The following is a 25,443-nucleotide window of genomic DNA, read 5'->3' as shown; positions in this document are numbered from 1 at the left end:
AATTTTTGCATCAAATCTGCTACCAGTTTGAAAAATGTTTCCTAAAAATGTACCTTTTGACCTTTACTCCTTTTGGTGCAACAGCAGTCAGCTGAGTCCCCCCCCCCCCCACTCCATTAGTATCATTTGCCTTTATGGGCCAATCAGTTTTGCGTCCCCTCCAGATCTTGGGAAAGCTGAAGGAACAGCAGCTGGTGAGAAGTTCAGCTACACGTGCAGACAAAGAGCAGGTTCCCTCCGAGTGTAGCTCTTGAGCTCTCGGGACCCACTGCCAGCCATCAAGAGAAACTAGAAACAGGCAACAGCAAATGACTCAGCAAATGACTGGCAATTGGAAGGGGCATTTCTACGGTTCTTGGTATTGTTGTGGAAATAGCCCTGCTCTGGGACCCCATAAAGATAATCTCAGATGGAAAAGGCATACAGGATCACAGCTTCTCCAGAAGATTCAAGATGGATCACAACCTCTAGATCATCTCCACTAGCTGAGGCATTTTCTTCCCAGCTGGAGGTCTGGATTTATACTTAGAACCTCATTTGCTTACTATTGGTAGTGCTGAAGACTTGAAGGGCTGTGACATCTTTAAGAAGTTTCCATTTCTGCAGCATTTTTTCATATCCAGCACCAGGCAGAACTTAATTGTGCCAGGAGAGGTATTCAGCAGGCCATCTCCCTGCCAACACCAATAAAGAAAGATGCCTGTTAGGGAACAAAACAGGAGAAACTAATGTTTCTTTCTCACATCCAGCCTACTGCAGCATGAAGAACCTCAATAACTGTTTTAAGGGATGTTCCTCCCTTTGGCCTTTAGAACCACTACAAGCACAGCCCCTCCATCTCTGGTCACTGAGCACTGTCTTCTTCATCTGTTTGGGCTTGGGCTGCAAAGAGACTAGACCATTGGCTTGAGCAAAGTACAGTTACCAACCAGGGATATATTTGGAAGGGGATATTAACACAAGACTAGCAATCTCCTGGGAGATCAGTAGTCCTGTGTCAAAACAAAAGAGAAATATCTCAGCTGACCAGCTGACGGTCCATTCTGTCGAACTCCTCCTACTCTCTCTCTTGATTTTCAACCAACTTCGACCCTCCTTTGCATCTAATCCTGACCTCTTGGGCAGTGGAAGACCAGACACTGTCTTCTTTGGAGGACAGCTGTTCTGGTTCCTGACAAAGCTATTGTATATTGTTCACTGCACAAGTGTGTTTCCTCTTAATGGCCACAGGCAGGCAAGCATCCTTCCACTTGATCCCCAACCGTCTTGCTTTGGGGTCCCTGCAGATCCTCCATGATCCCAGGTCAATCTGAGCAAGAGCCACCATTGTACACCTGAAGGGGGAAGCCCTTATCTCTGGTGCCCTGGTAGACAAATCAGGGAGGGCTTCTCTACTCTCCCTGCCCCCATTTCTGCCCTCCCACAAAGCTTCTCTCCCAAATGGGGCTTCTCTAGATAGTACCTCTAGAAGTAGGAAGGGAGAATCAACCCTCCAGAGAGTAATTCACACAACTGTGATTGCCAGGTACACTACACAGCCTGGATCTGACTCAGGCTGAAAGGAATCCCCTCTAGATGGATTAATTGGGTTTGCAGTTGGTACAACTTGCTGCCCGCCCCTTCCCCATTCTCCAGATAAGTCTGTGTGAATGCTGCATCCTTTCCGGCTGAGATCCTTGAACCTTCAGCAGACAACCTACCAGCTTATCCCATGTTCCCCCTCAATGTGCCAAGTGACATTAATACCTTTTGTTGTTGTGTTTGCTACTAAGGGAGCTGACGGCATCCGTGGCTTGAAAGGAACAAAGGGCGAGAAGGTGAGTGAGCTTCAGTTCATATTAGCTTCTCTTCTTTTCCCTCCACTGGTTTCTGGGCCTCCCCTTAAGGTTGCCAGCCACCTTTATTTGCCCTGTGGGGTTCAGCCTGTTTGCAGCTGCATGACAGGCAGAAATTCAACACGGCATACTGTACTTTCCTATCTCTGTAGCTCTGTATCTGGAGAAAGTGCAGAATCTTGCAAAACTGTTAGCCTTGGCCCGTGACTGGCTCTGCTTTGCTGTTGTTTAGAATTTGCCTTGTAGGGAAGTCTATTAATTTCATCTGTTGCCAAAATGCAGTTTCGGATTTATTAAAAGAAAAAAAGTACAAAAAATGCATTCTCCATGGGAAAACCGCTTGCATACATTAGGAAAAAGATGCATATTTTTTGGATATGCATATGCATAAGGATCCTTTTTTTAAAAAAAGGCTCCAACAGAAACAGGGCAGAATAAAATCAAATCTATAAACTTAAAGAACAGAGAGGTTGAAGCTGGCTTTCTGGGTGTTCTCATTGGTCTTGTACCCCAATATTGAGGGATCACACAAAGTTGCCAGTCCCTTATTTACAGAGTCCCCCAATCCTCTGAAAACAATGTCTGGAAAAAGGCAACCCTCTCTCCCGTTGAAAATGTACAGAGACGTGATGGAGGCTCATAACTATCAGTACATAAATTGCCTCTAACGCAGAACCCGAAGGCCTTTTGTGCGGTTCTTCTTCCCGTGTTATGGTTGTGTTGCAAAACAAGCGCTCTTTGATCTCCTTCGCCCTGCGAGGCTGTCATCTCAGTTCCATAAATAGATGCCTTTGATTTACACCTTTTGGAATCCAGGCCTTGGGGGCCGTCCAGGCAATCCAGCAAAAGCCCCGAACTGCCAGAGGCAGCGATCAGAGCAGCTCTTGCAACCCGACTTTAAGGGAATTTGGAGAAGCAGCGCTCTCTGTAAAGCGCAGGTGTACCGCTGCGCTCTCCCCAGAGAGGGGCAGGTGCTTTGTAGCATTCCGGTCTTGTTCCGACCTTAAATCTCCCACCCTGTGTTCCTCGGCGCTTGTAGTCCATCACCCAAGAAACTGACAATTAGAGCCAGAGAGCAGCAGCTACCAGGGGCTGCCAAACGCCCCAACGTTGTTCTTTGGTTACTGCATCCACGTTTTAGTCCCTGACAGGCCTGCTTTAGGACTTGATGCACTATCGATTGAAACTCTGCAGTTAAACCTTTGCCGACTGGAAGAAATATTATTGCTGTCCTGGAGTTCTTTCTGAAAAGGCTGGTGTGAAACGGGCTTGCTGAGAATTATTTCTTGCCAGCACTGGCAAGTTCTCTGTGTTTTCATCAGCTCAGCTGACAGTCTTGGCTCCTGATGGAAGAAGAGAAGGACACCCCTGGGGTTTTGCTGGATTTGGGGCGGGAGGTTTTGAGGACTTGCAACACAATGTCCTCTGCAGACACTGAGGTCTTCTTCAAAGAAGGAGAACTGTAGACTAGCCTATTTCAGGGGCCAGAGAAACTTGGGGGTGGGGGAGGTGTCAGCCCAGCATTGATTGCTCATCCCATTAGGGTCTTCTGCTTCAGGTAGAATCTAGATACCACTGGAAATGACTTTCCCTCCTTCCTGTTGGGCAAATGTTACCTGTCTCACCTCAGCGTGGCAAACCCTTTGAGGACTAGGTGGGGAATCATTTTTTATTTAGCAACGTTCTTTAAAATGTAATCAAGGAACCCTTGAGCTTTCCAGAAACTTTTTAAGAAAATAGGGTGTCCTCAGTGAAGAAAAGTAGAATTATGAGTCCGATATCCCAGAAAATTGGTTTGCCCTCTAAACCATAGTGTTTTAGGAATGAAGGAAGCTATCAGACTAGTACATATATAGTCCACCTTCCCTCAAGCTCTCAAAGCAGAGAGATACAGACATTACATTATGTCATGCCCCCATGTACCTAATTGTACATGACCTCCACCCCCCTTCCTGGGGGAGTTTCTCTATTTTTACACAGTGTATATCTTGCATGGTGTTTCCTGTAACTACAGTTCCTTCTTTCCCGTTAGCTATTCTGGCTGGTGATTATAGGGATTGGGAACCATCCACACTAGGTGTTCTCTGAGTCCAGAGAACCTGGCCCATGAAACTGCTTGAATTTCCCGGCAATCACAAAAGGCCCTCTGTTTGCAATTCCATCTGGATAGGGTTCCCTAAATCAGAGGCCAGCTATTATTCAATTAAAGTGATATTAGTAATTATTGAATTACTAATTGAATCACAAGGGGATAAGACCTTGTACTAAAATGTTGCAAGACCTCACCAAAAGTAGGCAAAATTTGGAATTTTTGCATGAGAGCTCATGGGATTTTGGTACTCTTAAGAGTTATTTCCCAAGATTTTACTGAAATCGCAAAAGCCAGAATTTGCAAGATTGCATGGAGAAGATTGAAAAAAGATTGCTAACCCTTGCTCTAAATGTTGAAATGCGTGGCTGGAAACTTTTTTGTTGGATGGCAAAAGCACGGATAGTCCTATAGCACCCAGCAAGGGCTGGCAGTACTATGCCCTGTGAAGGAGGGAAGAGTTGTTGAAGGGTTGGTAGGAATGTGGGCTGACAGGCATTCTGATCCCCTCTGTTCCCCTTACATGTGCAGCAAGACAATTCCTAATACATAGTATCCCTGGTCTTCATACAGGGTGAAGATGGCTTCCCAGGATTCAAAGGCGACATGGGCATTAAAGGCGACAGGGTGAGTTCTTGGAAGTTGATCCTCTCCATGGCCAGAAATGAAAACTGTTGCCAAGTATTATTTGACCCCAAAGCTATGATGGTTCTCATGCACAAGGGATTCCACCGGGCTTTTGAGTTTATAAAGAATTGAGCTACCTCTTTCCCATGGTCCTGGAACTTTTTCAAAGGCAGAGGAGCCATATTCTTCCGGGGGTGTCTTCTCTGTGTAGTGGCCAAATGCATATCTCTTAGGACAAGACTTGAAAATGGGAGAGTAGGAAATGCAAGCAGCCAACCTAGAAGTGTTCTTTCAGCTGCCTTAACTTCCACTCATTAACTGTGGGGCTTAGTATTTATCTATTATTTGGGGGCTTTGTAAGTACTAATTTCTAATAAAAGGATCACTTCCCTGTTCAATCTTGGCCAACCACTCCTGATATTGCAGCATGCTCTCTTTTTACAAAAGTGGTCTGTTCTTGGCCTGGGACTGGGAAGAGGGCAACTTAGCAAGCACCTTTTTAAAAACGGAAACTTAATTATTGGTGGATCCCACAAAGTGGCTGCTTGTTTGCTCACACCAGAATAGTTCCTTTCTGCAATGAAAAGAGCACAGCCACAGCAGAAAATACCAAATTTGCATTTCAGGGAGAATGAGGTTGTACGGCTTTTCTGGAAAACATGCATGTGCCATGCAAAACACCACCAGCACATAAATTATTCAAGTGTCTTCTAAACAAAACCCAATGGTACGTCTTTTGGGCTGTTGAGGAAACTAATAGGAACCCTGCATCGTCCGTAACTCCCTTCTCTCTCTCCGTCTCTGCCTCTCTGTGCAACACAGAGGTGATGCTTTAGCTGGGAATTGGGCCTGAAGATGTGGAATGGCACCTTGTGCCTTGAGAAGACTTGAGGGGGTCTTCTGCAGCAGTGTGGCCTGTGTCAAAGGGCAGAAGCTGCTGTGGAAAAGGTCACTGATGGAAACTGGAGAAATGCTGCCAAGCACAGGAAAACATGCCATGAACCTTTGGGTCACCATTGATTGAAAATCATCCCATTCAACCTGATTCTCCCCCCACCCGTGGCCAAATGAAATTTACCTCTGCCCCCAAACTACCCTTAACTCTGAATATCTCCTGAGAGCAACTAAGCATTCCCTTAGGGGTGAGTAAAATGCCTGGGATTAATTCTAGGCTTCAGGGATCTTCCGTTACTCAGAAGATTAGAAACCAGGTAATTAGAAAAAGGATTATTGGGCAGGAAGATTAGGGGAGAAGAGACAGCCCAAATCTCCAGGCATAAAGCAAAGAGGTGTGTTTCCTCCAGCTGAGCACGGCCTGCTGTTTCACTTATATGTATATCCTTTGGTATAATGAGTTTGCCTTGAAGTGGCTTGCTTTGAAATGCAGCAGGAGCCTTGAGGATGTCTTCCACTCTTCCAGAAGAGGAATCGCTAGTGGAAAAGGACAGATGATGTGGTCATCATTCATCTTGTCTGAAACTCAGCATGAATCTTTTCTGTCAGTTCCAGATAGCAAAATGTGGGCTGCTGTCTGGAAAATTTAGCTACTCTGAGGCTGTGTTCACACTACATACTTACTACGGTCAACAAAGACCTAGTGGCTACATTTGCACAGCACACAGATTAATGTTAACTTGATCAGGGTTTTTTTGGCTGAGCCTGTTGTGCAAACCCAGCCTGTTTGGTGAATGTATGGCTCACAGAACAGTGCAAACTCAGAGAATCTAGTAGCCAAGCTAAGTTGAACCAGCCTTTTCATTTGTGATTCCTTTTTCATCCTTCAAAATTCTTTGGGTGTTATGCTTAGAAGCCATCTTCTCAACTGATTCTAATGGTTTGCTATTGGTATCTTCCAACACTGATACAGAAAGGTTTTTAAAAAGGGCAGAAATAGTAATCTCATTTTCAATTCATGGTAGGGTGAAATTGGCCCTCCTGGTCCTCGTGGTGAGGATGGGCCAGAAGGCCCGAAAGGTCGCGGTGGTCCCAATGGAGAACCTGGTCCACTAGGTCCTGCTGGAGAAAAGGTATGAAAATCCCTTCTCAACCACTATACCTCACCCAGGTTTCCATTAGCTGCAGAATGCAATAGCCTTCTAGAGGAATCTTGCTCAGATTTCTGAGTTTTGGTTAATGACTCTTGATATATCTGCAGACTTGCTCGAGTAAAGGAACGGTGCAAATGAAAGTTCATTCTGATGACACTGTTCCTTGTTGCTCTGGAATCATCTTCACATCATCTTCTCCCAATAGATTGAGAACTGGTGAGGGATCCACCAAGCCAAACTTAATCCCAGATCTGGAGGATTCCTCAGTCTAGGGATGATTTTATCTGTCCTTTAAGCTCCAATGTTTGCTATTTTCCTCATTAAAAAATATAAATCATGGGATTAGTTTAGCTATGTATCTTCAGAAACAAATAGCTGTGTTCTCCCCATCCTTCTTCTCCGCCTCCTCCATCATCATCATCATCATCATCATCTTCTTCTTCTTCTTCTTCTATTTGTTTTTACAGGGAAAGCTTGGTGTTCCTGGCCTGCCAGGATACCCTGGAAGACTTGGCCCCAAGGTAATTTTTGCCTTCTTTTGCAAATAGACTTCCATTTCAAATGCCCAGGTTAGAACCACATGAGGCACTAGTGGAGTTTACTGAGATCTTGTGCAACCAGTGAGGTGGAATGGGAGGATGTTACGTGTTTCTGCAGTGCAAAGTAGGTCAGGGAGATGGGGTTGGGGGGAGAAGAAGACACGTACAGCAGATGTTCCTGAAGAGGCTGGCTCCACGTCCATCTTTATTCTGGGAGGCTCAGCAGATCTCTCAGCGCGGCTCCCCTGCAGCTCGGAGAAGGAAAGCTGTTGTAGTTTCTTACAAGCAGCTTCTTCTGTTCTGCAGTTTGCTGGGGAAAATAGTACCGCAGGTTGCTGTTAGTAATTTGAAATAATTTTTTTCTTCTTTGCTGTGCAGAAAAGAGGTTTTGCTTTGAAAACAGTCTAGACTAGACACCAGTTTGTGGATCCCTTAAACCCCACCAATGGGGTTTATCATCATCGTCATCCTCCCAACTACTGAACATGCAACCCCAGCCCCCAGCCTTTTGCTCAGCAGCATGGGCATCGTGTGGTTCCTGCAAGGTTAGACACATGGGCACCATTCTCCTTTGCTGGCTTGTCTGCTGCTCTTGCAATTCCCCTGGAATTGCCCAGCAAAATGGAGCAGCCCAGAAACTGAGAGCCAATAATTTCCCACCCACCCACGCCCCACTAATTCCCCCACAAGATAGTCCTGCCTACTACTATCGGTGCAAAAGAGCCAAAGTTGGGCATGAGGGGTCCAGCCAGGTGGGCTGTGCCCTTGTCGGCGTCCCCGGCTGACAGCTGAGTAAGCGAGGCAGGGCGGGCATCTTACCCAGAGCCCCTCCAACTCTTGGCCAGGCTCTGAGGGCTTGGAGGTGTTGCACTTCTCTGCTGTTTTTAATGAAGGAGAGAAAAGTTTCCCAAAACACATGGTATAAATGAGCAAGAGGTGTGATCTTCTCCACCACGAGGAGTTGGCATATCTTATTTTAGCCAGAAGTTTTTTGTGAATTTTTGCCTGCAGAGATTCCTCCAATTCCTGACATTTGACTGAGGTGAATTATGGAGCATGATGCAACCTTTCTTAGAAATCTGGCTAAACGTACCCATTTTTAAATTTTCCTTTGAAGATGTCTCACCCAAACCAGAATTTCTGAGTTCACTCATCTGGGAAAATTGGTGTAAGCGTAATAAAAGCCTCATCTAAGACAAGAAGTGCTGGTGTGAAGCAGTTTCATCAACCATAGACTATTAAGTGGAGCTGTTGCCTTAAGCACGTGGTGCATTGTTGAAACTCTGGGGGATGAAAGAGCAAAGCAACCCACCGTGGGCAGTGCTGGCCCTCTCAGGACCAGGCCTTTGCTGCCAGCTTCGCCCTTCATGCCCTAGACTTCTACCGATTCCCCCCTTGAGAGACCATCTAGTCCTCCAACCATCCTTGTGCCAAAGTAATAGTAATGAGGACAGTTGCATTACTGTCTGCCTATGTGATTCTCCATGCAAGCTGTTAGGTAATTAATTGTGGATAATTGCTAACAAGACAGTTCTATAAAGTAATGGGCCAGTTTGCACGATGAACCATTTCATTTGAACAGGTGTCCTGTATTTTCTCTTCTTAAATAGAAGAGAGGGAGAGAAAGAGGGAGAACTCCCTCTCCGTTGACTAAGGCTCATCTCAGGGTCCCTCCAACCGCAGCACAAAGCCACTGATGGAGTTGACTCATGGCTTTGATTCCATCTCATCCCCAACCTGCTACAGAGGGACCTTGGTGTCATCTTTCCTCTTCTCCGGCCCAACTCTTGTCATATAAACAGTCTGCAAGGGCTGAATGGTGGGGTCAGGCCAAGGGGTCTGCCCAGCTCCAGCGGGCCACTTCAGCCTGCTGCAGGCTTGCCCCCCACCCCACCCCCACCGTCCTCTGCTGCCATTTGGCTTGGCTGGGAGAGAGACTGGACACCTGGCTTCAGTGGCCTTTGGCTTGTTTTTCTGAACCAGGAATATCCACCCTCTGGAAGACTGATATTGAACTGTTTTTTCAAAACATGGGAATATTGATCTCCTACCTTCTCAGAGAGTACTGCTCTCTGAGCCTTTTTGATTTAGGCTGCAAGAGAAACTGGACATCTAGCATGTGCAGAGTGGACTTGCCAGTCTATTGCTGCTGTTGTTGTTATTTAACCACAGGAATATTGATCTCCCAGGAGAACAATTGTCCTGTGGGTTAGTCACACATACATACATACGCGTTCAGTTTGCCCTAACCCAAAGGGAAAAAAGTTTGGCTGCACTGGCAGGGTCGCACAATTTATGTAGACACACTTTTCTACTGACTCAAAGACTGGAGGAAGGGTGCTGGAAAACCCGGCTTGCAATGTTGTCTGGTGCAACGCACAATTATGTGAAAATGACACCAGGTGCCGGGTGATGTCACAGTGCAACACCCTACCTTTCCTGCTTGTATCCCAACACTGGACACAAGTGTGTGAGTCACGTAATTTGTATCACAACATCACTATGAACATTTTGTCATTTGTAAAGGAATGGGCTTTGGGATTGTAGCTAACCAGGAAGTACCAAGAAATGTGGGTTTTCTTAATATGTTATTTTTCTTGTCCATCATACTTTTTTGTTACAGAATTCTATTTTATTATTCATGCCTACTGCTTGGAAAAAGAGGTCTGTTTGATACTGGAGACATAATTAACCCCAGGAACCTGTTTCCTGCGACTACATTTGTTTCATTTCTTTTGCAATGGCTCTGTAGTTGCATATGTTTAATACTTCTGGCTTGTGGCTCTTCGCAGCAGCTGCTCTGCCAGTTCAGTGTTTTTGTCCATTTATTTGGGATCTCAGCCGACGTTCCTACTCTTTGATTTAGATGCGCTTCCCACTCAGGAAATGCTAAGATTTGATGGGGACTCAAAGTCCCTGCGGGGAGCCAGGCATCTGGTCCCCCTAACTGGATCTTGGTAGAAGCGTTGAGAGCGTTTGATCAGGCAGCCCTCAAATTTCAGCATCCCTGACCAGATGCTTGCAAGAAGAAACTCTGTGAAGATGGCCCAGTTGATGACCTGCTTTCATCTTATCCTGCCCCACCAAAGTCCAGAAATGGAATCAGGGGCGGGCAAAAGCAGGCGAGGGGCCATTTTCTAGCAGCCTTTTGCTCCTTGGAACTAGACGATGGCTACGCGTTCTCAGCAAGAGAACGTTCTTGCAGAAATGCAGACCAGCCTCCTTTTTCCAATAAAGCTGTCATGAGAACTGGAAGGATCCAAGACTTATTTCTTTGCCTCCAGTAAATTGGGGGGGGGGGGAGCCCATGGGTCACAGAACATGCCTATCCTCCCCTTGCAGTATTCCCCAGCACCCAAAAATCCCATGACCAAAACTGGGAAGCAAAAATGGCTGATTTGGGGCAGCACAATTGTGGGCTCCCCTAAATAAAGGTAGGAATAAGAAGCAGGAGACTCCTGGGAGGCAAAACTCTTCTATCCCAACTCTCAATATCTTCCCAACCCCAACCCCTCCAAGCAGTACAAAATTACACTGCTGTAATTTGACCATTCTGTTGCTGAATTCTGGTGGTGCAATTTGGGAGAACATTGATTTAAGTTGGAAAGGAGCGCAGATTTCCTGCACCCAACGGCTCCCTTTCCACCCTTAAAAACACAGAAAGGTATCAAGAAATAGCCCCTCACTGCAGCTGGCTGGGGGGTCCAGGAAACAAACTGCATCTCTCGTCCAGCAGTTGCTGACTCCCTCCCTCCCCTCCCCTCCCCTCCCCCAGGAGCTTTGGAGACTTTTGGTTTGGAAAGACTCAGCCGCAATGCTCAAAAAACCGAGCCCCTTCACAGGATGGGCCTCCTTCCCTCATGGATTTGAATTCTCAGGAGCAAAAGCCTTATTTCAAGCTGGCCAAGTCTTATTTTATTATTTTATTTATGGATGCATAAATTGCTTCATCCTCTGTGGATGGAACCAAAGTGCTGGAAGAGAGAAAAGTTGTGAATGGATCAGTGCGGTAGGAAGCCACATCCCAAGCTAGTTACCACCTGGCCTGGGGTGAGTGCAGACCCCCGTGGGTGGAAGGTGGTTAGGTTTTTCTTTCCTACAGCCATGAAGTTCACGAGCCAAGAACGATTGCGGTTGAATTTTGGTATTTTGCATTTAGACTCCGTCCACCTTCATTAGGGGCCGGGTAGTGGGTTCAGGGAAACGGGGTTCTTCGACCATCATGTTGCCGGTGCCATCTGCTTCCTTCTCTGCTTCCCTTTCTCTAGGGTTCCATCGGATTCCCGGGGTTCGCAGGAGCCAACGGAGAGAAAGGAGGACGGGTAAGAGAGTGCGGCTTTGTGGATGCTTCCAGGCGCTCTTTTCCACTGGCTGGTGCTCTTCAGTTTCTACATTTTCTCCAACAACTATTTCTGCCACTGAAGACAGGATGCGAGGAAGTTTGGATGTGGCATAAATTTGCCTCCACAAAAAAACACCAAGCAACAAAAAATTCATTTAACTCAAAACACCTTTTTGTTCTGGTTAATGCTCCAAAGCATGGAAGAAAGATAACTCAGCCACAGCCACTGAGTGCAAAAGTCAGCAGGGCTTCAGAGAGCGCAGGCAGGATGTGCAGGGTCCGCAGAGGGTCTCCCAAGCTTTATGACAGAGGCCGTCCCCTCTGGAATTCCAGCCCCCCCCCGTAAAGTAGACCCCTGATTCCACCCCAGAAGCTGAGTACTCCCTCCTTCCCTCTTCTTCTTTCTCTTTAACTCACACAATAAATAGTCCTGTCATAACTTGTCTTCAAGCGTGGGCTTGAATGGATGTCAGAATCTGGCAAAGGGGCATAGAAGAGAGGGATTTCTGGCCAAATTTGCAATACTGAAGTGCTTGCTCCAGAATATTAACAACTTTGAATGGCAAAAAAAAAAAAAAAAAAAAACCTAGTAAGAAAATAAGAACTTATCCAGAATAAGAACATCAGGGGTGCAGTGGAGTGGGGCTGGCCGAGTGGGGGGCGTATGAGTATAAAGAACAAGACGGAGGGTTCTGCCCCAGCTGGTCACTTCTGGTGGCTTTGTGAAGTCAGTACGGGTGGTGTTCCCGGTCCAGTTAAGCAAGACCCCGGTCTCCCTGGCCATCAGAGGCTATCGGCTGCAAAGCAAATCCAGGCTGCTCTCTTCTGAAAGCGAGCATTCAGCGGCAGCCGCAGCCACCCAGCCCCATCTTCAGAAGCAGCGCTGTTACCGGGAGAGAACGGGGTGTCATCCAAGTTCCTTTTTTTCATCTCATTTAAATACAGATTACTTCTAACAGGCATGCTTGGTAGGAATGCTGGAGATATAAAATAGTTTTTCAGCATGTTAATATTTGGCTGTCTAAATTTCATTTACATGCTTGAGAACAGAAAGAGCAAGGCTGTGTTTTCTTTCTTTCATTTCCCATGTTTCTTCCTGCTGCAGTTTTTACTTCTCGAACATGAACCAGACATTGCCTCTCCCATTGGTCATGGGGGTGCATTTGGAAGTTGGTTGCCACCAAGCCAACACGAAGCGGTCAATCTAATGTAAGGTTAGGATCCTGGCTGCGGGATAGGCTGAAGATAAGGTCATGGTCCCAAGAGGCAGGAAACTCAGTGTTATGGAATTACGGGATAAAATGCTGAAAGTGTGGGATTAAGAAGGAGGGCCAGCTTGGTCTAGTGGTTAAGGCACTGGATTAGAAACAGGAAACTTGAGTCCTGTCTTAGGCACAGAAGCCAGCTGAGTAGCTTTGGGCCAGTTCCCAACAAAGCTAAAACCCCAGGAACAAAAATCACACAATTGGAGCAGACCCACTATACTTAACCTCCCAAGATTAAGGATTAATTAATAAATTAAGGGCCGATTAATTAATTAATTAAGGATCCCACTATACTTAACCTCACCTAACATCCTGGCCCCAATGCCTGAGGGAACATCCAGGACTTCAGAGCCTTCTTGAAAAGGCCAGTCTTGGCATGCAGGGAGAGATCCTTTCACAGGCATCACAACTGGCCGGTGGCATTGCTTCAGGGAAGGAACCTGGAGCGTGCCAACTCTGTTGGAACATCCGGGATGGGCAGAAGTAGCCAGAGACAGGAGATCCCGCATATAACCTGGTCCGTGCCATGAAGGGCTTTATAGGTGATAACCAGCACCTCGAATTGAACCCGGAAGCAAGAGCAGCTCATGGAGTAGAGTTGTTCATGGGCATACTAAGGTGCGCCTGTAACTAGCTGCGCAGCTGCATTCTGGACCAGTTGCAGTTTCCAGGTGGCCTTGAAGAGCGACCTCCTGTAGAACGCATTGCAATACTCCAACCAGGAAGTGACTATAGCATGAATGACTGAGCAGGGCCTCCCGGTCCACAAATAGGTGCAATTGGTGCACTAGACAGAGTTGTGCGAAGGACCTCCTGGCCATGGCTGCTACCTGCTCATCCACTCCCACTAGTGTACAAAACACTGAGCACTGTTTGTCCTCACATTCTGCTGTTTGATGCCCTCTGCTTGTCCTGTGGAGTTGTACAGCCAGGTAGGCACATCTCCACCCTTCCAGAAAATAGATGAGCTGCCTTCTGCTCATCTTCTCCCTTGTCATGTTGAGATCAACCCTAAACTCCTGAATGAGGTACGTTTGTAAGCACGTGAAGCAGGGAAACACATAATCGATCACAACCTATGGTGAGGCCGCACTGTTTATGGTTTCCATTGATATTATGCCATACATTTAATATGTTGTTATCCAACCTAAAAGTATATTAGTCCAAAGAACTGCCCAACTTGATGGATACTCAGCTCCCTTTTCTCTTGGTTCGCAGGGCACTCCTGGCAAACCTGGGCCGAGAGGACAACGAGGTCCCACGGTAAGAAGCATTTTGCTCCAGAACTGCTGCATGAATCCTCAGGCAGTCTGAATCATGCCAATGGCTTGGGGTGGGGCCATCTAGCCATAGTTTAAAAAGAGAAACTGCCCGGTTCACAATTCCTGACTCTTTGCAGAATCTAGACAAGACAGCAGTAAGGTGAATTCAATGCCTTTCCAAATTTGGCAATTCACAACTCAAGTAACAACCAGGGGGCATATTAGGATAAAATATGCATAAGTTGGGGAAAAGTGAAAAACCCAGAAATTGTATGAGAGAATATTGCCTACAAAAATGTGCCTAAAAATATGTGCAGATTTTCAAACTTAGGTGCAGCTTTTCATGTGAACTTTTAAAGAATGCCTCCTGAGACAGAGGAGGCAAAAAGAATTTAAGGTTAGGAAGGAAAGAGCTCTTGGACGTGTCCAAATTCCTGATCCCTTCACACTGACATCTTCTCCATGTGTCTTCTCAAGGGTCCCCGAGGAGAACGCGGCCAGCGAGGCATCACAGGGAAACCTGGTCCAAAGGTACTGAAAAACATTCCTAAAACTCTGTTCCCTGTTCCAGTTCAATGCTGGGGCCAGTCCTGGGCCCAATGGCTTCCCTTTGCCCACCCCCTTGCTCTCAGGGGAAACTGAGGCAGCATCACTCAGCTTAGAGGATGTGGTCCAGCGTGGCTGGTCACTTTAGCTTGGATTTTAATAATTTATTAAATTTATATGTTGCCCGACTCCCATGCCCTTCAGTGCGTCATGTTTATGTAATTGCCACTTCTTGGCAAAAATGAAATCTCTCCAGAAAAAAACCTTTATCAGTTCCCAATATTTTTCTTCCCTAATCAACAAAAACACCCCATTTCTTCCTCTGTTTGTTAAATGAAGGGAAGAGTAGGGATAGAAAAAGTCACATTCTTTCTCACGCCATATTGAACTGTTGGCATCGTCTGTGTACGTGGAGGGCGGATTGAGGGAATGAACCAGTCCTGCAGAGTTTAAGAAATCTTCACTCTTGGCTATGAGTCACGCATGCATCTTCCTGGGAGGGCTGTGAAAAAAATTACGTGGAGCATTTTAATACAGTTACACTTGGAAGTCCTCTAGGTAAGTAGCATGGTACCCTAGAGAACTTTCAAATGGCAACTCTCAGATCCTAGACAACACAGCTAGAGGCTGGGGATTATGGAATTTGTAACACAAATTTCCTGGAAACGTCAGATTCCTTTTCCTGATTATAGCTTCCAGCTTGCCTTCTATGTGGACCTATTACTGTTGGGCCCCCCCCCGGGTTGCTTCCAGAAACTGCTAAAATTGACCTTCTTCTTATTCAGGGCTTCTCAAACTGTGTTCTGCAGAACCCGAGGGTCCCATGAGAATTGCATGGAATCCCCGAGAGAGGATCAACTAAGGGGGGAAGTGTTCATGCCAACGCAGCCGGGGCTGAGGTGCAGCAGCCAGGACAGGGCTTGTCACCTGTTTGTGCTGATGGCAACGCCTCATCCTGTCGGGGTCTGAGAGGCAGGCAGCAGGGGCCTGGGACCTTTTTTTTTAACTGACTAGTTCTGTGGCCTAAAAAGTGTGAAAACCTGTGATCTAATGCAGCATAGGAGCTCAGTGCAAGGCCACAGCTTCGTCAGGAGCCCCAGGATGGACAGCTATGGAGCAGCATAAGCCAGATGAAGAGCTAAAGTCATTATCATCAGATGCATGAGATTTTGGGTATAATTATGGTTGCTCCAGTGTTTTGCTGCAGGGGGTTGCAGGTAGCTTTTCCCTTCACCTGTTCCTGTGTGAATGTTTATCTGCCAAGTGATGCTTCAGCCCCAGGCTTCTGTTAGGTGGGGGTCAGGATGAGTATTAGAAAAGTTGGACCTCCACAGACATTGCAGTCAACCTCTCCACCTGGTAAAATTTTGAGCCCAAAATAAGGTCCTATGCATCTGCCAGCCTCCAGTCTAAGTTTTGTAGATGGATGACCTGAGGGTCAGGGTTTATTGATGCTGATAATGTATGGTTTTAATGCTCTTTTTTGCCTTCCAAGGGCAATTCTGGTGGAGATGGACCTCCAGGACCTCCAGGGGAAAGGGTAAGATCAAGCAAGCCATGGCTGGACAGACGTGCCACAATTTATGCCTTAAGATAAAAAGATGGGGCTGAACTTCTTGGCTGGCATCAAAGCTGCCGAGACAGAAGACTTAATCTGGTCAGACCCTCAGGGAGGAGAATTGCTCCCTCATTGCATGGCAGCAACACTAATCCATGTCTTTCTTTGCTTCTAAGGGGCCTCCGGGGCCTCAAGGACCAACGGGATTTCCGGGACCAAAAGGCCCTCCGGTAAGTTCAGCACGGAGCAGGAGAAGGCCCCGTGAGATGAATTTGCCTCTGCTCACCCAAGTCTCTCCAGCCTAAAAATGACTGCAGGGAAGCTCAGTGTGGAATTTGGTCTCCTGCATGCGAGGACATTACTATGTTGAGTCATTCCAGTTTTGCTGAAGATCCTGTTTTCTTCTCTAGGGTCCTCCAGGAAAAGATGGATTGCCAGGCCATCCTGGACAGAGAGGTGAAACGGTAAGTACCTTAATGTTCTCATCATTTTGATTGATCCAGGAGTTGCATTTTCTCTTTTTCACCTAAGAGGGTCCTACTTAGGTCTCTGGACCTGGCTAAGCAAGCCTTTTTCTCTTCCCCTCCTTGCATCTGTCTCCCTGCACCCTTCCCCCCCTCTCAGGCAGGGCCAGGCAAGGAGGGCAATCTGGACAAATGACCCTCTGCCTCCAGAGGACTCCCCCAAGCTGCAGGGGTCCCACATACAGAGAAATAGAAAAAGTGATAGATGTAGACATTTCTCCTCAAGCAATATCTAATTCTGTATTCATTTAATGTACTCTTTGTCCCCGGAATTGCACTGGAAACATTCAGAAAGGTGTAGGTTTCAGGGGATAGCTGTGCTTCAAATTGTGCATTGATTCAGGAAGTGCTAAATTCATACTGAAATGCAAACCAAATGGTCCCTAGTCCTTGGCCAGATGACTCCAAGGGACTCACCTCTAGGGAAGGAAGAGCTGCTGAAAGGAAAAAGCCATGCACACCTCTTTTTTCTCTCTCATCCCTCCCCCAACCAAGTCATTTCCTTAGAAGTTTGCAGAAATCATTAGAGCTTGGGAACCAGGTCAGGAACTGCTGCTGGATAATGGATCCTTCGCATCCCAAAACATCTAGACGCTCTTCTCCAAGCATCTAATTCAACTTTTCCAGGGTCTTGGATGAAGCTGTCAGGACAGAAAAGTCCAGCCCACTCAATACAAGAAGTTCCAAACTTTTTCTGCTGGTTTAAGGGCTGGCTTAAGCCTCCTTTCTATGCATGCTTCACACATTTCTCTCCAGGAACCCAAAGGTACTCAGTGCGTCTCTGACCACCCCCTGAATCAGCACAAAGCAGCAGAACTTTGATGATCTGTTTTCCTCCCAAACTGTCTCTCCATCCTCACTTTCATGCATGAGGCCTTCTGGGGAAACTCTTGGTGGCTGTGGTTCAAAGGACCACCGTCTTTTGAACCAAGGAGCCCTTCTGACCTTTGAGGGTCGTCCTCCTTTGAGCAGGAAAGGGCAAGGTTAAATTTGATTAACTTTCAATTAAAATATAATTTAAATTTAATTAATTAAATATGGCTATTACAACTGACTCCCAGGTAATTAATCATTTCTTTCTTCTGGTAATTAAATAGGGCAATTTGGTAGCAGCTGTTGGAGGCTGCATTCAAAGCTTTGTGGGGCAGACGTATGGGGGAAGGAAGGGCTTCCACCAGTGCTTGGGAGCAGTTATTAAAATACTACTAAAGTTGGTCCCTCGTCCCTCCAAATGACATCCTCCAAATTCGGCAAATATTTACGTGTGAGGGAAGCCTTGCCCATCCCTCAGACATCTCGTGGCATCTGACATGAACCTTTCCCAGCCACAAGGGTGTATAAAGTGTCAAGTACATTTCCTTCGCTCTCTTTGTCCTTGTTCTGCTTCTGAAATCAATATGGCAGCTCTTCTCTGAACGCCTTGTGTGGGATTGATCTGGCAGTTCTTGCTGTGAAAGGGAGCAACAGGAGAGAAAAGGAGAGAGAAACTTCTCATCTGATATCCTGTTCAATGTATTGATCAACAACCATGATGCTGTACACACGTATTCTGTTCACTGTGCAAGACAGACCTCTTGGATGAGCTCTTGGGGGGAAGTGGAATTTCCCTCTTCCCTCATTAGGAACTCCATCATCCCTCCTGCTTTATCAAATTCTTAAACAAGTGGGGCCATTGAATCACTTGGGCTTCCCCCAACCCAGACATACCTCACCGACTAAAGAGCATCACTTCAGCCTGTGAGCGGAGGTCTCTATGTTTTTTTATTATTATTATTATTTATTTATTTGTTTGTTTGTTTATTTATCAAATTTGTCACTGCCCATCTCATTGAAACAACTCTGGGTGGCTTACAAAACAGTTAAAATCAATTAAAATTACAAAATTACAATCTACTATTAATAAATAGAAAATAAATAGATCCAAGAATAATTGGCAGTCACTCAGGGAGCATCATCAAGGCGCCAGCCACCCCCAGGATTGGGTAAGATTGTTGTCACCCTATGCAAGCTGGGAGATCCAGGTCTTCAATCCTTTCCGGAGGGCCAGGAGGGTGGGGGCCTGCCGCACCTCTGGGGGGAGAATGTTCCAAAGGGCAGGAGCAACGGCAGAGAAGGGTCTCCTCCTGGGCCCCACCAGCTGACATTCTCTCACTGATGGGGTCCGCAACATGCCCTCTCTGCCTGACCAGGTGGGACAGGTTGATGTGACGGGGGTGAGACGGTCCCTCAGGTAGCCTGGACCCAGGTAGGGCTTTAAAGGTGATAACCGACACTTTGAATTGGACCCAGAAGCAGACTGGGACCCAATGCAGCTCTCACAGTAAAGGTGTTACATATGCAGTTCTCCGGACACTCAAAACTGTCCGTGCAGCTGCATTTGGAACCAGCTGTAGCTTCCAGATACTCTTCAAAGGTAGCCCATGTACAGCGCATTGCAGTAGTCTAGCCGAGAGATGACCAGGGCATGAGTGACTGACTGGAGAGCCTCCTGATCCAGGAAAGGTCATAACTGGCATACCACCTGAAGGTGGGCAAAGGTCCTCCTGACCATGACTGCCACCTGCTTCTCAAGCAGGAGTTGTGATTCCAGGAGGACCCCCAGATTACGCACTGGGTCTGTTTGGGGCAGTGCAACCCCGTCCGAAACCAAAGATGGTAAATCCTTGGATACAGAGGGGCCTCCAATCCACAGCCACTTGGTCTTCCCAGGGTTCAGCTGAAGCCTGTTGCACCCCATCCAGACCCCCACAGCCTCCAGGCACTGCAAAAGGGTGGTCACAGCATCACTCACCTCGCCCGGGATGGAGATGTATAATTGGGTATCATCTGCGTATTGATGACACCTCATCCCATGGTGCGGATGAGCTCACCCAATGGTTTCATGTAGATGTTAAAAAGGAGCGGAGAGAGTACCACACTCTGCAGCACCCCACAAAGGAGGGGCTGCAAGCTAGACCTCTCGCCCCCAATCAACACTAAGTGGGATTGACCTTGGAGGAAGGAAGAGAACCAGTGCAAAACTGTGCCGCCCACTCCCAACTCCCCAAGTCAACCCAAAAGGATACCATGGTTGATGGTATCAAAAGCCACTGAGAGGTCAAGAAGAGCAAGGATGGATGCATTACCTCCATCCCGCTACTGCCAGAGATCGTCCATGAGTGCGACCAGTGCCATTTCCGTCCCGTATCCGGGCCTGAAACCCGACTGAAAAGGGTCCAGATAATCCTTTTCCTCCAGGATGTTGGAAAGCTTCCTTAATCTCCTGGGCTCCACAGCACAGGGGACATCACTGAAGCTTGCCTGAGCCAAGGCATCCAGGAGCCTTCAGGAAGCAAGACCAGTTTCCAGTTTAAATGTTCTCTGAGCAGCAACTCTTGTGTAGAGGAATGGAAAGGCATTTGAACTTCAGGTTATTTGACCCTTATACCCCTGGAGGTTCTGCTCACTCATTGTACCTCCTTCCAAAGATTGGATGTGTTGAATCTCTGCATAATGAGGGGGCTGTTGAAAGGGGGGCACCTCCAAGGGATGGTCAGCCCTTTTCTCCATGGAGCTGTAGGTGATCTGCCTAGTGAGACCATTTTCAAATGAGGCTACTGTGATGACAGAAAGAGGAAGTACTGGTTGAATTTCCAAGTTCTGGCACCTTTTAATTCATCTAAATCAGGGGACTCTCAAATTTCCCACATACTTGATGAAGCAGGGGCATTAGTTCCTTTCTCCAGCAGGACCACAATCAACATCTAGAGCCTTCTTTCCTCTGGCTCTTGCTCCTTCCTGCTGCTGCTCTGACAGTGCAGGTGGGTCCTGGTGGCAGAGGCCAGAGGGTGGGTTTAGGATCTCCTTGAAGACCCAAAATTCAGTGCTGCTTAGGTGAATAATGGACACATGCATTGTTCTGCCAACCCCTTGGCTCCACATTTTTCTTTCTTTCTTTCTTTTTTTACATAAGATCCTAATTGTTTCTACATCCTCTTTTCATGGACAGGCATGTTGGGGTTCTTTCTTGCCCTGAAGGAATATGCCTTGGGCTAACTTAAAGCTCCCTTCCCCATGTTTCCCTATGTATAGGCAGCAAAATTGGAGTAGCATATTTGGGGCAGTAAAAAAGGAAGAAAACATTCACCCTTCTAGCACCATTGGTTGTCTTCTGGGGGACCAATGGTCTCCATCATCTCAGTTGTCAGCTGGGACTCCTGGCTCCCCGGGACAGAATTAGTGGCCTAGAAGTCATCCTGATAGATGAGCAGCTACATAAGTTTGTTTAATAAATAAATAAGCTCACCAGAGAACCTTCACCCCTTAAAATGACTGCATCTGCCTTCCTTCTTTCTCAGCGTTTCAGCTTTAAGCCTTTTGTGTTCTCTTTGCTGTTGGCTGGCTGTTGAACACCCAGATTCTCTCTCTATCCTGGTTCCTTTCTTCATTTATCGTCCTTGGATCGGATATTCACTCTTTCAAAGGCAATAAGCAAGCTTATCAAAAGACAGTCTGCCATTATTTGTTCCAATACATGAACAGTGACTATTTTGCCCTCTAATTGGCACTTTCTTCTTTTCCCAGGGTTTCCAAGGCAAGACGGGTCCACCCGGACCTCCAGGTGTTGTTGGCCCCCAGGTGAGCCCCCCTCAGAAACCTCCCGGATTCTTTGCTCAAATTTCCTTTTTTCCAGCTCTGTGGGAGATCTGATGACTCTCCAATTACCTCCTAATTAGTAGAAACTCTGTCAGATTAATGGCAGGCTAAATTCTGTATCACAGGGTAAATAACATGTTTATGTCTGCTTTCTGAGGTATAAAAGTCTACTGCCTGCTAATTATGTTTGGAAATGCTAAAATGTAATTAGTGTAATCTCCAGAAACAGTGACATTACCAAAGCTAATGTGAGAAGTTTTCTGCCCTTGCTTAAAATTCAGCATGCAGGACCTGATGCTTCTAAGATGGCCACACCAGGGTTGAGGTTAACTATAGAGAAAAACATGGGAGACATGTCGATGTACTTTGTCATTTCCAATATTGTATTGCTGCAAGGACACTAACAGGAGTTTGAGAAACAATACAAAACCATAAAAAATAAAAGCCACTGTATTAAAAAAAGAAGAACATTAAAAAAGGAGCATCGCTCAACTAATAGATATTGTGTGGCAGGTTTTGAACCAACATTGAGTGGACCAATTTGGAAGATCAGGCAGGAAAGTCAAGACAAAGTTGACCTAGTCAAGACACAGTACTTCATGAAAGGGTGGGAAAGATGCTGGACAGGTAGGCCAGACCCAAAAGCATCCTAAAACAAATCTGGAAAACAGCTGCCAAGAGTACCCAGTGGGAATGTTGGCACCTGGAAGAACATAGTGCCATCTTTCCCCCAGATAGATGTCTGCTTGGAAACCTTAGCTGGGTTTGCACAACACACCAAGCCACCAAAAACAACGTAATTAAAAAGTGTTATCCAAACTTAGCACGATATACAAAGCATGAAACGCTGACCTGGTTAATTGGGCTGGCAGAGCTTTGGCCTCAATATGGAAAGCCGCTCTCAGAAGCAGCCACAGGTCTGTCCAGTATCAGCCGGCCGACACAGGAGGCTCTTGCCTCTATCGTGTGATTCTGAAAACAGCCACAGCTTGATGACTGAGTTGCAGACAGACGCTGCATTGGGGCATCTGGTCTTGCAACGCACCCCTGCTTCCCCTGGAATCTGAAGCATTGCAGAGCCTCCTGGCTGGTTTAGTGCTTGTGTGTTGATGGAGAAGGTTAAATATCTGAAGTAACTGGTGCTTTTCTGGAACTCGAGTGGCACCTGCCCCTTGATTTTGCTGAGAAGTGGTGCTAGCGTTTCCTCATTCTCAGAGCCATTCCTCTGAGCTTTCTCACAGACCATGGCCATCCTCGAGGCTCAGATTCTCACTCCTTACATCCTTCTGGCAGAGCCTCTGAGGTCCTTGGCTAAGTTTCTTTCCGTTTTTCTTCTGATGAGAAATTTTCAGTGGGGACAGCTGATCTGTCCAAATTATTTTGGACCGTAGATGTGAGATAAATAAGAGACGTCTCTCTGAATGGACAAGCCCTGCTCCATTATCAAATGGAATTTGCAACAGTGTAATGGTTGTCTAGCAATATTTTCCTGCTATAATGGCTTTGCTTCAAGCCAAGACATAAGATAATGGCCCCGTGTGACATTATTCCCTGTGTTCAGATCAATAATCGCCATGTATAGTTGCAAAGTTAATCTGCTCTTTATATCCAGTAAAGGAACAAAGGCGTTTCCCAGCCAATACCAGATGCCTAGTCATAAAAGCTTGACGTTTACAAAGCACCATAAGGAGCACAGGGCCGCTTAGCAACAATCCTGGAAGCATCACGTGCAACTGTGGTTGCGTGTCTCCCGGACAGCTTGGGTTCAGCAGGCTGGGACTGTGGAGGGAGGCGGGAATGAGAGAGCCCTCCCTTTCCTTCCTTCTGCTTCAGAGCAGGAACTTTGCCTCCTCTAGAGCCCTGCACAGGCCTGCATCCTGGGACCCCACATCAGGGGCTGTAACTTCCTTACCCTGCAGCTGTGGGAAGGATCTCGAAAGCTGGTGGCCAAGCTCCTCTACCCGTTTGGCAAACCTTCCCTTAGCCTCCCAGGGCTTCCAGCTGCTCCTTCGCACCATCACCAGGGACTCCTATGTGGGCAAAAGAGCCCCCTTCCAGAATTGATCATATGTAAAGTAGGCCCATTGAAACCAGTGGGACTTGTCTCAGTAATGCTGGCAGGTCTGTTCTCAACCTGGCAAGATCTGGAACCCATTCATTGGCTGGATCACACTTCTTCATTCAGGTTTCTGAATTAGCTCATTTCCTGGGTTTGCAGATCACACTGAATCATAAACTAACCAGACAGGTTGGGATTGCATAGCACATCCAGCCTCTAAGAAAGAAAAGCTGACAAAGGAGAAGGGGGAATTTGTGGCCCAAATGCTGCATGACGTGTGAATGCAGCCATAGGATCTTGCACTGACCCGTTGTTTTGCAAGTGTGAGTTTGCTTCACCAGCCCCCATTAAGACATAGCAGGCAGAAAGGCTTTAATCAGTACTGCAGGTTTATTTCAAGGCCCAGTTTTAGAGAAGTTCAGTTCTCCTGTGGTCACTCTGAGAATAACTTGGCCTCTTCTGAATTGGCCTCTTCTCCAGCCCAGGCAGGTGCTCTGGCAGCTAAGGAACAGCAAGCGGGCAATTTATGGGGCAGCAGTTCGCCCTCTAGGAAGCTCCCCACTGACACTTGGGGCTTCCCTGCCCAAGGAGAGAGCAACCTGGCCTAGGAGGCAAGGGGCTCAGAGTGGAAGACTGTCCGGCCCTGGTTCTCACGAAAGGGCTGGAGCAGGTGGGAAGGGAGGCCAAGGTGCCCAGTGGAGACGTCCTGGAGAGGGACAGGGGCCCTGGAACTCTTGGATCACTCCTTCCATGTTGCTCTCCTTCAAGGGGGCAGCATTGGCAGAGGCTCAAAAATGGCATTGCAGCATCCTGTGACCATAATCTCTCAGGCTCCAAGCTTCATTCTTTTAATAAGCCCCCAGACAAATAGGAAGAATATGGGGGAGGAGGGTCTCTCTTGCAGAGATGAGCAGCAGCAGATAAGCGTGGTTTCATAGAAATGGGGCAGAGGCTGAGCAGAGGAGCAGCAGCAAAGGATTAAGGGAAACTAGCAGGGAGGCATCCACACTGGAAAGAAGAAAATGCTTTGGGGCTCCAGGAAGGCCCCCAGAAATGTGAAGTTCTTCTGCCCACACAGGAGCCTGAATGGGAACTCAGCTGAGTAGACCACAGAACAGACTGCCCTGGAAATGGTAGACTCTCTTTCACTGGAAAGGTCTATATAGTGGCTGAATGGGCAATCCACTGAATATAAACAGGGAGCAAACCCCACACTCACTCACACTGATGATGTTATATCGTTGGGTAATGAAACGCCTGCAAGCAAACAACCAAACTCAGAGAGCACCAAGGACTCCAGAGTGGCTGAGTGGTCATCTGTTAGGATCCTGTAGAAGGGGGTTCCACCCCAGGCAGGGCGTTAGACACTTGACCTCTATGTTACTGCCCAACATTCCATGATTTGGGATCAGTTTGGAAGATGCAAGGCAACGCAGCCCACTCTTCAAAACTGAGCTTTCCCAGGACTATCCTGGATCATCCCAGGATTCCAGAATGTGTGGTTAAGACTTGTCTGGCAGGATGGGACCAGCTCTCACTCGTTCAGAGAGAGCCTCGTGCTCCAAAGGGAGCCCTCAAGCCGGCCAGGCTCTTCAGGCCTCGAGGCCTTTTCCAAACACACTGTGCTTCTGAGATGAAGGACTCCTGTGCTGTCCGGATCCCTGGATCCTGGTTGGGCAGGATTTTGAGCCAAATAGCATGAAGGGTGGGACCCAAAATAAATGCAGGGAGATTCTGGAGGTACGCTTTCACACTGGGTACAGTTAAACACAAATTAGCAGCTTGTGCTGTGGCAGCCAATTTGGATGGTCTTAAGAAGGGTCTAGAGAGGTTGCAGAAGCATTCGCCTCTCCGGGGCTGCGTAACTGCTTTCCGAGTCCTAGGCACCAGCGACAGCATGAGTAGATGGGAAGCAACGGGGAGAGGTCTCCTGCTGTCCAGTCCAGCTTGCAAACTTCCCGGATGCCCCCAGTTGGCCACTATGGGACAGTAAGTCCGGACTAGGTGAGCCGAGGGCCTGATCCAGCCCCAGGCCTCCTGGGGAATACTCCTTCTGGGCCGATGCCTACAACTAGGCCTTGAACCCAAAGAGGAAGGAGCAACAGCAGCCAGTG

The 25,443-nt window shown here is 47.2% G+C and overlaps 1 protein-coding gene across 2 annotated transcripts in view; it reads left to right on the top strand.

Moving 5' to 3' along the window:
- COL5A1 (collagen type V alpha 1 chain) overlaps nt 1–25,443 on the top strand; it is a 198,733-nt gene that overhangs the window by 134,107 nt on the left and 39,183 nt on the right. For both annotated transcript variants that reach the window (XM_088147231.1, XM_088147230.1), the window contains exons 28-38: nt 1,773–1,817; nt 4,498–4,551; nt 6,471–6,578; nt 7,067–7,120; nt 11,407–11,460; nt 13,964–14,008; nt 14,485–14,538; nt 16,049–16,093; nt 16,288–16,341; nt 16,522–16,575; nt 21,199–21,252. In XM_088147231.1, the coding sequence (XP_088003357.1) occupies nt 1,773–1,817; nt 4,498–4,551; nt 6,471–6,578; nt 7,067–7,120; nt 11,407–11,460; nt 13,964–14,008; nt 14,485–14,538; nt 16,049–16,093; nt 16,288–16,341; nt 16,522–16,575; nt 21,199–21,252 (621 nt within the window). The remainder of the gene's footprint in view (nt 1–1,772; nt 1,818–4,497; nt 4,552–6,470; nt 6,579–7,066; nt 7,121–11,406; nt 11,461–13,963; nt 14,009–14,484; nt 14,539–16,048; nt 16,094–16,287; nt 16,342–16,521; nt 16,576–21,198; nt 21,253–25,443) is intronic.

The sequence above is a fragment of the Python bivittatus genome, unplaced genomic scaffold (genome assembly GCF_059951505.1).
Source record: "Python bivittatus isolate LINGU-HERP-01145 unplaced genomic scaffold, Pbiv_v1 ctg000160_np1212, whole genome shotgun sequence".
Classification (NCBI taxonomy): Eukaryota; Metazoa; Chordata; class Lepidosauria; order Squamata; family Pythonidae; genus Python; species Python bivittatus.
Note: the sequence above shows the minus strand (reverse complement) of the source record. Positions and strands in the feature narration are given on the sequence as shown.